Below are 15,304 nucleotides of genomic sequence, written 5' to 3'. Positions count from 1 at the left end.
TAACAAGTTTGTACAGTTCAGAATGCTTGTGTCCCTCTTTTTTTTTAATACCAAACAACAGCTGTCTTCATGATCTGAATCAACTACTGTTTTGTTTTCTGTCACAGAATGCAACGGACACGTAGCACAGATGGAAAAATTTCAATGTCAATGTCAATAACGCAATAAATGTTTTTTTTTTATCTTGGTTTACAGGAAAAACTGAGTAATGCTTCAGATTTTATGGTTGCTCAATTTCTTTATTTTATTCATAAATTATATTCACACACATTTCTAATAGGATAAAACAATGATGTGATGACATTTTGGACAGACATGGATACAAACTACATCTGTTTCATTTTTGTAAAACCTTGTTAAACGCCCCTGAATATACATTGATAGGAAGTCAAAGAAATACAAATATTAGTTTTTGCTAACAGAATCTCCCCCTCCTCACTACTCTTTTTCTCCCTCAAATGCACACAAGCAAATTGCTCAGAGGCACTGTTAGAGATCCACAGAGATGCACACGACAAACAAGTCCCATAACTATTATTAAGTGAGGCGTTTCTCAGAATGATTAAAGCAGGGTGTTAAATGGCTGTAACTCCTTTGTATTGTCTCACAAGACCTTTGAGTATCAGATACGATCGACAGAAATATATCAAACCGATAGCTGTTACAATAACAGTCTCCTCTTTAAGGGGCAAAGCACTTATTGTAATGTTAAAAATGGCTTTGTATACTGGACATAATTCTCCTTCCATCTATCTTTTCCTCTCCAAAACCTCTCTCCATCTTCAGCTATTCACCACTGTGATTTCCGTTTCCTCTTGATTCCTTGTCTTTTGCATTTATCTTTTCCAAAGTATCTGGCTTGCCGTTTCCAGAAAAATGTGTGCCTCGCTTATCATCCACCTGCATATTGATTATTCAAACAACAATACTGTTGATATACTCCACACGCTTCTTGCACATAAAGACGTCTGCTTTATTGTCTAACTCGTGTTGGCTGCCCGCGAAAGACAGCCTCATTCTCTTTTTTTATGAGCCATGGCTATGCATTACTGTGACTAAGCGACTGCCGAACACACTTCCGGGCCACAATTGTACCTTCACAATAAACAGCTCCTCAGCACTGACGTTGCATCACAGACACAGAACAGGCTTAGTCATACCCACAGCTCAGGGAGGTTGTTTGGGATAATATGGCTTACTTTGTAATTACAAAACGCTAAGGCATGATTTCAGGGTAAATCACACGCTTCTTCCTTGGAGCGCCGCAGAATCTGCCCTCGAGAAACACACAAACACTTGGAAATGAACCAGGAATTTCTGCCTGTATTCTTACAAAGGCGAATATAAGAGGAAACATATCATTACCTTCTATCTCAAATCCTGACCCTGGCCCAGGTTACTATGATTTCATAAACTGTGATGACTTTTATGGCTTTTGAGACTGAGGCTCTGAGTCGTAGAAAAATACATTTTGTAAAATGTTCAGAATGTGTTTCTCTTTAACATACAGTTTCAGACCCTACGTTCATACTGTGTTGAATGTATCTGTGAATATTGCCAATGTTTTAGACCTTATTGATGCTTGGCAACAAATAATATTACAGTACCATTCATATTTAAAGTTAAGCAAATAAAACAATACAGCAATAGACACCAGAATGTTTTCCCTATCATGATAAGGGTTAGTTAAACTTTACACTACGCCATGCTTTGCCTCTGAACCTTACCATTATCACCAAGCACAAGCTGTTAATGCACAGTTGTTGAATATACTAATGACAGATATCATATAGTTAAACATTTTTTAAGATAGCTTAAATGTCAAAACGCTCTCCATTATGGTAAGACAGTAGATCAACAGCACAGAGGCATGCTGAGCCAAGCTATTCGATTATTTAAAGGTATTACTCTTAAGGTTCTTAAAATTGAATCCTCTTGTGGTATTATACTACATTTTATATTAGTATCTTAAAACTATCTTAACTGAAAAACTCCAATTAAGAAGTAATTTGCCCAAAAACATGTAGCCCATTTGTATAATCTATAATCAGTCAGTGATTTGAATGATGCTTGCATTCCTTGAGCTAAGAATAGCTATTTATTATGTGTGAGAAAAATATTTGTACATTTTGCCAGAGAATATTTTAAGCTTTATTTTCTTAGCGTTTTTTAAATAAACAGTTTGAATGATCTGTTTTTCTTGATTTGTTAATTGTAAACCTAAAGCACTTTGGTAGTTATTCCTGTAATTGTGATAGCGGTATTTGTAGGTGTAAAATATGAAGATACTATGTTACAAAAGAAGCAGGTTGTCTTTCTCCTTATTTATGAAATATGTCAGGGTTTTCAAAAGCTGCCACACTACTGTATGACTAACTCACATGAATAACTGTACCATGCGGTTTTTAAGTTAAGTTTCATTATTTCAAAGACCACCACGCATCTAGTCAATCTACAGTGACCTATGAAGAATCCCACTGAGTGTGTTGTATGCCAAAGCAAGCCTGGTCTTATCTTCTCATCCATCCTTTGAGCCCTTTCAGGTTTAATTGCATCTGAAGGTAGAAGAATAAAGAGCCAAAGAGTAAACACTTAAAGCAAAAGCTTTGTTAACAGCTGAGGGATGAAACTCCTCATTTATTTGACGAAATAGTGAAGATTTAGAAAGTCAGCCATGATCTGCTTCCTGTGACTGTGGCCTTAGCAGGGGGAGGCGGCATCTCTGGGAGAGTGCAAACTGCTGAGAGAGAGAGAGAGAGAGAGAGACTGAAGCGAGAGAGGGAAATGAGAGAGGAGCAGAGCGAGTGTGTGGGAGTTTATCGAGTAGCTAGCGAAGCTCCCTCAAGCACAATCACCTAATTAGATTTCTATCTAGCAGTCCCCTTTCCTGACCCCCTCAAATCTCTTGCATCCCTGGAAAGCTAGGAGGAGGACTTTCCCAAAAGTACATTCCACATCATATGCACTAGAGCTGTGTGAAAGGTCAAGGTTGTGAGAAGGGGGTGGCTTACTCATTCACAGCAGAAATCCACCATTCCACGATGGGAGCAGGGAGGTAACGAATAAATAAATAAGTAAACACACAACTACTTATTATGGGCTGAGAGTGGTTTATATCTGAAGCCTGGAATGCACTATAAGCGTCAGAGGTGTGTTTTCAAACACATCCATTATTTTCAGTGGTAAAGAGCATCCTCATTGTGTCCAGTGGAGCATTAAATGTCTTGATGCAGTGGTCTGAACTTGATTCAATTTAAGGATGAAATAAAGTTTTTTTTATACTTTTTTGGACCAGCGTCAAAAGGAAAAAGCTGAAATAGGATTAAAAGCCAAGCATTTTTTTCAAAATAATTTTATATACATTATATTATATAAAAAAGAAAATAATTACCTAATTACCATAGCTACAAGGCTAAATTTGATAGACTTTTTAATTAGCAAGCTAAACCATGTAATAACATTATATGTTTTGGGATGTACATCATTAAAAAATATAGAGAAAATATACTACCATTTGTGTTGGTGAAGCTAGCCAGTGTAAAGCAGTAAATCTAAAACCTTTCTCATCAGAAAACAAAACAAACATTGATTGTTTACTTAAATCGGCTCATGATTACACGAGTCTTTTGACAGAAAGAAAGATGGACATGCTGGTTGGTTAAAACAATCAATATTTACATTGAACCACAGAGAAGATGACAGAATAATGCATAGTATAAACCTGTTTGCTGTCAACATTGACATGAACAGGAAAAATAAATCAAAAATATTGCAGGAAAAACTGAATATTCCAGTCTCCATAGTCTGCTGGTTAGTCTGATTCAACGTTAACATTTTAGGGATAAAAGGAAGAGACATTTGGTGAATAGAACAAATGACTCATTCAATCTCCTACTCATGAAATAGTCTGGCAAAACTGAGTCTCTCTGGCTTTTTTCCTCGTCTGTGTTTGTTTGCTTCTTCGTTTACTCACTTCTGTTGTGTGTGTGTGTGTGTGTGTGTGTGTGTGTGTGTGTGTGTGTGTGTGTGTGTTTTAGCATCCTTTCTGTATGTGAATGAGGTGAGTAATTGTTGCACTCACGTGTATGTGATGTGTGTGTTTCAGACAGGCTTAACATTTAGCTATTTCAAACCTACTCTCCCAGGGGTTGGAGGTTGGCGGTGACGTGGCCAAACTGAGGTGATCTGTCGCAGTGACCCACTCAGCCAGCTGTGAGGCGGCACGGCAGAGATGACAGGCCTCCATTACCCCAGGCCATACTTAGTATTTGGCTTTCCACCCAGTCCTTTTTTTTCTGCACACATGGCACTATATGATATCTGTCCCTCTGTATTCAGTCAGATAAATACCACAAGGTGGGCGAGGAAGGGGCTGAGAGGCGAAGATTGTGTTCACGTTTCATTCAGTGAGGTGCAGCAGATTTGGAAAATGGGCAAATCAGGAAATGAATCCATAATGGTGGAAATCCAAAGGGGATTTAAGTCTTCTGAACTATAATAACTATAACATCACTAAGCCTTTCATTATTTTTGATTGATCCAATACATGGCTGAATGTTCATACTAGTTAAAATTAATCACATCTTAAAAACTGTGAGGCTCATGAAGAAATTGGTGGTTTTGAGCAGAGTGATCTGTGTGGCCCTATTCTCCACTTACAATAATTCATTTACATTTGCGAGCCTTAATTCTAAGTGTATAAAAGTTAAATATTAGTTATAAGGAATAACTGACCTATAGACCGGGGCTTGTGTAGGCCTACATCATGGAAAGCACATCTGATGTCATGTTACCTGTTTTGGAGCCCAACAAGTTTTTAAACATGCAAAGACGCTCACTGTGAATCATGACACTTTGTATAGCTTCAAAGTGAGAACATGTTTGGACAATGAGTTGGGCAGTCATCACTTTCTACAGGGTAGTTTTTTCATTAGGACTGGGCTTCAGTGGAAAGGGAAGAATAATTTATTATAGTTATGGAAAGGTTAGGGGAAGGATTGGGTTGGTTGTGAGGGGTTAAGATAATGGGCTACGGAATATGTTAGGCCAATGAGGGTCCTACAAGGAGGGCAGTTCAAATTTGTGTTTGTCAGTTTGTGTTGCTTTCTAAGGCTAAAGGCAAAAAGGGAAGTATGCTCTCTCTGTCCTGCTTCACGTAGTCACTGCTAATGGCACAAGAACTCGCTTCTAGCCAAGTCAGGACATGTAAAAATATACTGAACTGACGTGGATAAACCTTTTTGCAGTTTTTTGTCTTTGTTTGTAATGTACAGCTTTTCTACATGTGTACGCTAAATTCTTAAATGGAGCTAAAATGAGGTGGATATAATTATATTACTGTACTGATGAACCTGTAACTAATACTCTAGAAATAGATTGTTCTGCATGATGGTATCATAGAAGCGCGAATCCAAGCTGTATTCACCAAATGCCTTTTCCCATGCGTTATCCTCATTCATTCTGTCTTACTGTAAAAGTCACTTATTTATATTTGCATCTCTGATGAACTGAAAGAGTAGTTAACAGGTGATAAGCTATTTAACACGGCCCTGGCTTGAACTGTGACCCCGAGCAAAAGCTGCTTAGCCTGTGTCACCCATTTTTTATTTTATTTACTTCTCTGCCAACCCCTCCCCCCCACGCGCCACATGCATTCTGCCTCTGAACACAAACAAAATAGATTGTGTTGCCAAGTCTCAAATGGGATCAAATCCAACCGCAGTTAAAAGGCTTAGGTTAATCAGATTTTCTCTGTGGTTCCACCGAATGCTAGACCTGAGCCAAGGAGCTGACACTCCATGAACGAGACTGGGTGATAACACAGCGCACAACAGGAGACAAAGGAACACTCCTCATTAGCTCAGTAAACCGGGGGTGGATCTGACGTGTTTAGAGTGTGACAGTGAAGGCTGTGTGTATACAGCATGTGTGTTGGTGTGTGCATGCATGTCTTTATTTCCTTGTAGCATGCCTCTGTGACGGGTAAGGCATGTATAATTGTGTTTATGATATAATTTGTGGTAAACAGAAAGAGAGCAAGCAGATTCAGCTGAGATGGAAAGGCGGGCTGACAGACAGACAAGAGGGAAGAGATGAATGCAATGATTTATACTGTTGTGGGTAAAAGGTCCCCAGATGGAAGGCGAGTCCCCACAACGTCACGGTGAAAACAGCTCTTGGTCCCCGCAATGCAATATATACGAACAAACACAAACACACACAAAGAAGGAAATTACCTAAACAAATTACTTGCTGACCTGTGCTTTCATAGAATGTGTAACATAAGTGCCTTGTTCCACTGATAGCCTGATTAATCGATTTATGTACAAAATAAATGACTGTTAATTTATAATTAGCCACAATCAAGTCCTGCTATCAATCAAGTGATACTCATTACGCCTCATGAGTGGGTTATAGCTGATGTGCAATGTCAACATGGAAAAGTTGTCAATATTGAGCCAAGCAATTTGACAGTTGATTCAATTGAACAAATAAAAGGTAAAGCCAGTGTAGGGGGACCTTTAAAGAAGGTGAAACAGGCTAGACACTGAACAAACAGCAGTAACACTGTCTTACTTCTGATTTTCTTTTCACAGAGGCCAGATAAAGTGAGCAAAAGGGTCTTGGTCCAGAAGCATATGCATTAGGCAAAGGAGGCTAGCTCGCCGATGTTTGACATCAAAAGTTAACTCAATTATACTTCTTTCGAAAAGCTGTTGCTCTGTCCAATTTAAAAAAAAAAAATGAGGGGAGCTGAAACAAAATTGAAGCATGTTTTACATGCACACATCTCTTGGCTGATGCTTATATCTCTAGGCCCCTCCTTTGGCAGCCTGTTTTGTTGAATAAATAAGCCCCTATCCCATTAGTAAACTCTGTTAGTTAAAATATACCACTAATGCATTTCCAGTTGTAGTCTTCATGTCAATACTACTGTATAATTCAGCAGACCTGCTTTTAGAAGACAATGAGATGAGATTTAATGGGACATCCTTGACTAGTATTAGTTTGATTCAAAGCTGACACCTAGGTAACACAATGCACAGATGTAACCAATTATTGACAATGTTAGCATTATGTGCTAAGACTGTGTGACTCTGCTGTATGATAATTAATGACAAGAGAATGTATAATAACCCAGCACTGCTCACATGCTGGATCAAACAAACATAAATACGTGCAACCTTTCTGCAGTGTCACTTCTGCTCCTATGTATCGTGAAGTCAAAAGTAGAAGTACACATGTGATTTTGATAATAAGAATAACTTAATGGCAATAATAAAGTATATGTGCTTGTAAGTGTGTGTGTGTGTGTGTGTGTGTGTGTGTGTGTGTGTGTGTGTGTGTGTGTGTGTGTGTGTGTGTGTGTGTGTGTGTGTGTGTGGCTGGTATTTCAGAAAGTGGCACAGAGCTCTTCTAAGCTGCAGAGGCAGAATGAGGAGAGCAAAATATGCATCAATTTATCAATGGCATAGATGCATAAAGGCTGTGTGACAACATCTTGTTTGCTTTAAATCCCTGTGCAAGTGCAAGCTTAAATATCGGACGTCGCCAAATTGCTCTGATCGGACAGTTGCCAAACAACTTGATTACCTCTCAAGAGACCAAAGAGTTTTTGATGAGGGCAGTGTGCCAGCATCTCTGATTTCCTGTGTACTGCGAATCAAAATTTCACTTATTTAGTGGGAGAAATTCAGTAATTAATTAAATTGACTTCTGTTTGCAAGGCAATTTTTTGGTTCAACGTTGTTCATCCTGTCATTACCTTAATGTTTATTGCTCTGGGTTCAATGGAAAGGTGTATATACATCTATATGATATACGAGTAATTCATTCAAGTGATTTGCTCATTCACTTCTCTCTGAGAAAGGCCAGCAATAGAAAGGCTCTGTCCTTGCTATTAATCAGAGAATAAATCCTACAAAAAACAACTCTCTGCACCAGCGCAGGCAAAGCAAATCTAGAGACCTCAAAAAATGTTCTTCACACCACTCACTCCATTTTTCAAAGGTAAAAATGTACTGACTGCCAACAACAAATGGAAAACTTTTTTTCTTTTTTATATTATTCTGAAAATAACATAGAGGAGAAAATTGTTTCCCCCATGCCCCCAGTGGTTACCCCCAAGGGTGAAAATGAGCATTAGAAAGCCTTTGACCCAAGGCAACACATTTTCATTCAATCTCAGCAGCCGACTCAGACAGAGCTCCACACAAAAGCGTACAAAGAAAGACTCTACAGAGAGGAGGCAAACCTGGGATACAAAATTCGAGCTGAAGAAAATAAATGAAATTGAACAGATATTATCAGATGTACCTGTCATTTTACGGCCACTTGTAAATAGACATTCATAAATTGCAGGAAAAAAAGGAGAAATTGGTGGACAGACGCACGGACGGCATTGAAGCTGAATGTCACATTCTCCTGTATGTCTTTGGATTTGTAATTACAATGTGGAATATTTCTCTGCATTTCTCTCTAATGAGGGCATTAAACACCTTTTATTTTACAATGCTGAGAGCCAGCAATGATCTTTTTGCTGGAAGACTAATCATCTCAGTGTGATTAGGAGCTGAAGGTTAATGTGGGCTCTCGCATATGGGAGAGGGAGCGAGGTGGGGGTGAGGCGATCATACCAGACAATGTTCTCGAAAGGCACATGGGTGGCGTTGCGGAGGCACAGGGGGGCAATGAGTGGTTAACAGTCTATGGATCAAGGGAAGGGGAGGCCTGAGACTCATTACACATGTAAATGCAGCTTCTAGCACGGAGGCCCCACTTTAAAGCCTTGCTTTTTCTAATTATTCCTTTGCTCTGCACATGATAATTGGGTTTAACTTAGCCCTACGGCCTGTTGACTGCATCAGGAGAATAAAACCCCCTAATGACTCTGCCCGTTTTTAATGGTGATTCAGGATCGGAAATAACCATGGTATTACCTTTTTGTCTTGATTTTTTCAAACAGGCTCCCATTGATTGATTGGTGCTGGGTAATGATGCACATAAAATTTGTCACCTGTTTGCCATTAAGGAATTTATGTTCATCTGTGCTAACTGCTGTATAACTTTTTGTGTGACATCGTTAAAGAAAAATTACTAGAGAACTACCATAAGCAGAACTACATTTCTTTGACTGTTTAGATTTTTTAATGGAACAAATGAATGATTGTTTGTTTACGAGAAATGGCTAGTTAAATGGCAAATTGAAATCTTTGAAATATGAATTGTAAATACCTTTGGACCACTCATAGCTACGGACTTTTAATCTGCATCCAGCTTGAAAAAAAATAGCGAGAAGATGAATTTTACTATTTGGAAAACTGTTTGCTTCTGGCCCGCTTTCTGACAGTCTTTGGCAAATTGTGCTTTAAAAAAATATTTGCGATAAAATACTCTAAACTCAAAGGCTTTTGACCATAGGGTGGTATCCAGCAAATGAATTTGACTACATGTCATCATCTGTAATAGTACACGTTTTTAGGTCATGTCTGAGCAAATTCAATTTGCAGATTATGCCTTTGGTTGAAACTTTTATTTTAGAATATTCTATCACAGATATTCTATATGTTCCCAAGGACAAAATAAATCTCCACTCTCAAGATTCAACAATACATTGTGCTACGCTCTTTTGCTTTGCTGTATCCATGAGCTGGCACAGATATCACAAAGCTAACTAGTGATGCTGATGTACATTTGAATTGTTAATTTACTCCTTAGATTTTATCTTCACAGGCTACTGCCCTCTGGCAGTTCTTCCAGTTTATGTTTTTTTAAATTAAAATGACCACACGCATCTATTTGTTACTGTTGGTATGTTAAAAAGAGCTCAGATTAAATTTTTATCATGGATATTTTTTATAATTTATTCTTCAGTCTTTTTATATATCCTTTCACATGCTATGTATTATTGTAGACTGATGTCACGCATAGAATGGCTGTATCGTCATGGTGCATGTAAATTGGGGGAAACTTGATGTCAATGTCTAAATCGAGAAACATGCAGTAGGAAGGAAGCTGTCACACTTTAGATAAGCCGGTGACCATGCTGCTATCTGTGGCTCACCAATTTAGTCTAAATCAAATGAGCTCACAGATAAAATAGTTCTCAGTATCAGACATCTTCATTGACGTAGATCCAAACTTTTCTTCTGTCTCATCATATTTTCAGTGAAAAGAGAGGTCAGAATCAATGATGCTTTAACAATGTGGCTTTTTGAATAGAGACATGTGAAAATTAAGAATATTAATAATTCATTTTCTGTTTTTACTTTCATGATGGTTGATGTAATGATGAATTTATTGAAATGGAGTTATGTTACGTTGATATCTGTGTGTATTGTTTAATGTATGAATTGCTTACTTGCTCATCTACTTCTTCCTACAGTACTGTTGTGATTAATGTGTATAATGCAAAAACCAATCACTAATGTTCTATTATACTACCCACACCCAAGTACACTTCAGCTCGCTTCACGTCAATAACTAGCTTCGAGTTTTGCACACTAATAAATGTGCTGGGCTCAATATTGTATGGGCTGTGCACTGTTTTTGGTGCTTCCTTTCAAACTGAATTACCCACAGGTAATTGGTTTCTTTGTGGCATTGCTACAAGTATTTGTTTGTTATGCTATTAATGTAATTCATTAGTGCTTTGGAACAGCGCTGTTTCTCCAAGTGCTTTAACTCCTGCCTTCAATATCATCAACACTAGTGAAATGGAGGATCTGTGACGGAGGATCATGTTGCTCAGCAAACAGATATCATGAGGTTTTGTCCATCTCGTTTAGACTTTATACATTTTCAGATTAAATTCTTACTGTGAAAATACATATGAAATTACCTGATTTTAAATTTTAAATCAGGAAAAACTTACCTGGCCTGGTTTGGCATCTTCACATATAGAGGCTTCGTACGGTGTGGCCAGTTCAGGAGGATTGTCATTTACATCCAAAATCCGAATACTCACTGCTGAGTGGGACGCCATGGTGTGGTTATCTACAGGAGAGACAGAAAGAAAACACATCAACGTCTAGTCCTATTTTAATAGCGTAAAGAGTGTTCTAGCTGCATCTGCAACAACATTCACAAACAAATCACAACGTGTATAGTGGTTGGATAAAGAAAGAGTACACAGCCACACATAAGACCAGCGCCTGGCAACTGAGTGGCGGACGTTCTGATCCTGGTTGGAGTGTTTTCTTCGAATAACAAACTGTCTACACTGGAGGCATTTCAGTCACAGTTTTCAGCTGTGCATCTCGGGCACATCTGACGCTACAAATTATTTTGTTTGAATCAATAAAGTAGTGTGCCCAGGCTGCATTAAAACGTAAGTTTAACTTATGGTTTACGCATGTAGCTGCAACCCCAAAAATTTTTTTTACTCTTCAATTTTTCTTCAATTGTAGGTACAGGGATTGCATGTTGGGCTGCGAGCATTGCCAAAGCGCAACAGACCAAACAGCAGTCTTTTTGCTAAACTGATCAGATGTAGATTAAGAGGATGGCAGCTGCTACTAACATGCTGCCAAGATTTGGGGATTTTGACAACAGAGACTTGTGTAAGAGTCCATGTGGAAGACCCTTAAACCACTTCTTGTCTGCCGCTGGTATGAGCGGGACAAGACTCAGATGGATGCAAATTCCCACAAGAAAGCAAACAATTTGTTTGGAAGTGCTGAATGGTTTTAATGACATGCCTCCTGAAATTGCACCCATTACCTGAATAACACTTTCTGACATCATTGAGTGACATGGAAATGTCACTAAGTCCTCTCTATCCAATAATGACAGTTCAGCATAGAGCTGTTTAATAGTCTGCGTGAAAGAGGCACACCTCAGCATGAAAAACCACAAATAAATGCTTTTGACAAAATTGCAAATCTAACGCTGTAATTTCATTTCTCATGACATTTACGACAAGATAAAACACAGCGAAAAACACCACAATGCACTCTCAAGACATTTTTCTTAATGGGCCAGAATAAAAATGTGGGGGTGGAGAAAATTATATAATTAGTACAAGCAAAACCCACTTCAAATTATCTCGCCTTCTCCTTGAATCTTAATTCCCATTCGTAATCATATGATAATGTCTGATGGAGTTTCCGTTTTACTCATAAAACACTATGTATAGTATAGGAGGGAGCCTGAGGGCCCCAGCGTGTGTGCGTTTGTATGTGAGAGGGGAGTAACAGAGGAAGAGAGAGAACATTAGTTCTGTGCTAAATGAGTGTCCTGGTGGCTTCAAGTGTTGGTCTGGGTATCCTGGTTAATTAGAATACATAGTGTATGAATAAATCAGTATACACAGCTGTCACCACCCAGTTCATGCACCCTACAGAAAATGTAAGGACATGCAGCTACTGACAATTATTTAATGACGGAAAAAGACACATAAATCCTTGCAGTAAAAAGAGCTTTGGTGAATGGATTTAAATAGGTGCAATTATGTAAATATTGCAGATTGTTAAGTGCAATTCAGTGAACTCCCTCTTAAGAATGAGTACCTTCACTTTGTGAAACGACTGATGCGTGTACTTGTGAAAGCTTAATTAACACTTGTTAGTGCTTCAGGTTAGTGTTTGTTAATTTAATGGTTAGTTAATTCTAAGTAATAGTAACTTAGTAATGCTATCAGATAAATGATTGTAAACAACAAGTCACACACATCCTTGTAAGCTGGCAGTGCCTTAAAACTACAAAATGTAACTACACTTTTGTAAATGCATTTTTTGAGTTTGCACCAAAAGGTTCCATGTCTAATTTTTGGACACCATATTTATCAATTTGGTGTATTCAAGTAAAGAACAAAAAAAATAATATTTAGACACCCTTTCCCATACGGGACTAATTACAGTGTAGCATCTATTACATTACATTTGCAAGTATTAAAAAAGGGAAATGGAAAGTGTTTCTTAGCAAAACTATGCAGCTGTAATTATTTAAAAATAAGAAAGTTAACTTTATCTTCCACAAAGAGACCACTAAACATTGTCAACCCATTCCTGCATGTTTGAAAGACAGCCTCAATTTGAGAACTAGGTAACAGGTGATTGTCAACTCACGGGAATGTTTGTTAACTTCTGGTTTAAGTTTAAAGTTTTTAACAACTGGGCTCAGGCTTTGGAGAATAAAACACTCTAGGATAGATATAGGTAAATGTAGTGAACTGGAAATATGTTCAATAAGGGCACATGTTTCTCCTTGTTTGTTTTCACAAATTGAAATCCACTAATTCATTTTAGAAATGTTAGGTGCACAGTACTACAAAAATAATTTAGGGAAACATAGCCCCCCCTGTGCACTGCTTGCTAAAATGCTATCCTTGGGAAGCCAAATGCCCCCAAAAAGTTAATACAACAATGTTGTTAATATGTTATCCCTATCCCACAGATATGGATCAGTTTAGAAAATACAATTACCTTCAGGAAATGCTGTTTTCCAGGTTAAGGTATGGGAGAGATCACATTCACGATTAAAATACGCAAATGTTTACTGTTGCTGGACCTCGAAATACTGCTGGTTTAGTAACTGCAAATAAACATTTAACATCAATAAAAAATCAGCAGTTATAAACTATTATAAATAGACTATTATAAACTATGTGTATTGTTTGCACTGTTGCAAGAGGTCACTTTTTAGGATCAACTACAAATTGGTAGTTTGACTAATGATTAATTCTGTTTCTGATAACTGCCACTGGAGACCGGACTGATGTCCTTAGAAGAACCATAACTCCTCTACAAAGTCAGATTGTTATTTTCTTGGGTCTCAATAGTCACTCCTCTAATTTGTGCTTTGTAATTAGTGTTCCATAAAGAGGACATTAAGGCTCAACAGATGACATGTTTGGAGGCGTGTTTGCTTTAATTGATAAATTTCCTCCCCACCCAGCCGTGGTAATTGCCCCACCTCATCTCCACCCAGTTTCCTCTCAGTTGCCCACATTTGGATTTTCTGATGATGTCAAGGTTAAAAACAGAAAACTTTTGGTGAACTCAGAGACACGGTGTCTACAATTTGCTTAGGTTTATGAGCAGGACAGAGAGCATAACTGAGGAAAGACAAAATACAGGTGGGCCACAGGTCAGATAGAGGAAAAAGAACAAAAACAGATTTACTAAAAACAGCCCCGCAAACCGGTAAGCAACAGACCTTTTTGGACGAATTCAAGCTCCGTCCCTCTATCTCACCACACAGTTCTACCCAGCACTGGCACAGCCGCTAATGTGAATGCTGGTCTCAACTAATAGCATAATCCTTACATCTATGCAGGGTTTTAATTGACTGCTTTTCGCCAGAGCGGCAAGAACATAAATGCACAGAGAGTTCCACCAGGATATCTCTTCTCTTCTCCTCTCCGTCTAATTTTGTCCTCTCATTGTGCTGCTGTCCCCGCTGTGTCAAAATGAAAACCAGCAATCATCAGATGTTACACATTTTACATTTCAATTCCCAGAATTGAAAACAGATGAAACAATATGAGACTGCCCCGCCTTTACCCATCCCGAACTCCCTCAATGGAGAAAAAGAGTCATGCAGTGAGACAGGTTCATTCATCTGGACCAAGTGGTGTCGTTCTAAATCGGTCTTCAGATACAGAAGAAGAATAAAAGGATTTCAACAGATTATTGGCAAGCGGCCCTCACCAGCTGTTGTTAGTCTTTCAGAATGACTGTATAGTAGATCTCTCAGGCACCGCATCATACTGACATAACTTCAGGTGAGACAGATAGAGGATGTGAGAGTGTGTGTATGCATGTCTTTGAATACATGTGCGTGCTTGCATGTGTGTGCATGGGTGTCACTAGCCGCATGCTTCTTGTGACCAAATGGCTCATCTTCTTTGCTGGAGGAAACAGTTTGCTTTAAAATGTCACTTTTGTCAGGAGCAGAAATTCAGAATACAAATGTCCTCAAAAATGTCTGCTTCTGGTCTATTTACTGAGCCAGAGGGCCAGCCATGTAGGCACAGAGGCTATGAAATAGTATGGTCATTTTTCCTCTGCTGCATTGTTACAATATTACACAGACTTACTAACGTACAACAACAATATCTTCATAACAGTTTGAGTTTTTGAGTGTTTAAGAACTAACAGCTGTAAATGCTTTGTAAGTAACAAAACAAAACATCTCAGGGCCATCTGAACACACTGAATAATGGAAATATTCATATTTGCTTTTCACAAAAAATAACAGATTCAGGTGCTGGTGACAGGCGCCCAATTCATTACAATATTCAGCCAACAAATATGGAAAGTAACGTCCACCACCATCAAGATTAAACAGCTTTAGCAGCAGG

The 15,304-nt window shown here is 38.4% G+C and overlaps 1 protein-coding gene across 1 annotated transcript in view; it reads right to left on the bottom strand.

The window, feature by feature from the left end:
* Nucleotides 1–15,304, bottom strand: part of LOC129105412 (cadherin-22) — a 70,437-nt gene that overhangs the window by 13,590 nt on the left and 41,543 nt on the right. The window contains exon 8 of the mRNA XM_054616418.1: nucleotides 10,874–10,995. Within this exon, the coding sequence (XP_054472393.1) occupies nucleotides 10,874–10,995 (122 nt within the window). The remainder of the gene's footprint in view (nucleotides 1–10,873; nucleotides 10,996–15,304) is intronic.

Source organism: Anoplopoma fimbria, chromosome 17, assembly GCF_027596085.1.
Source record: "Anoplopoma fimbria isolate UVic2021 breed Golden Eagle Sablefish chromosome 17, Afim_UVic_2022, whole genome shotgun sequence".
Classification (NCBI taxonomy): Eukaryota; Metazoa; Chordata; class Actinopteri; order Perciformes; family Anoplopomatidae; genus Anoplopoma; species Anoplopoma fimbria.
The sequence above is the reverse complement of the archived record's forward strand: the minus strand, read 5'-3'. Positions and strand labels throughout refer to the sequence as shown.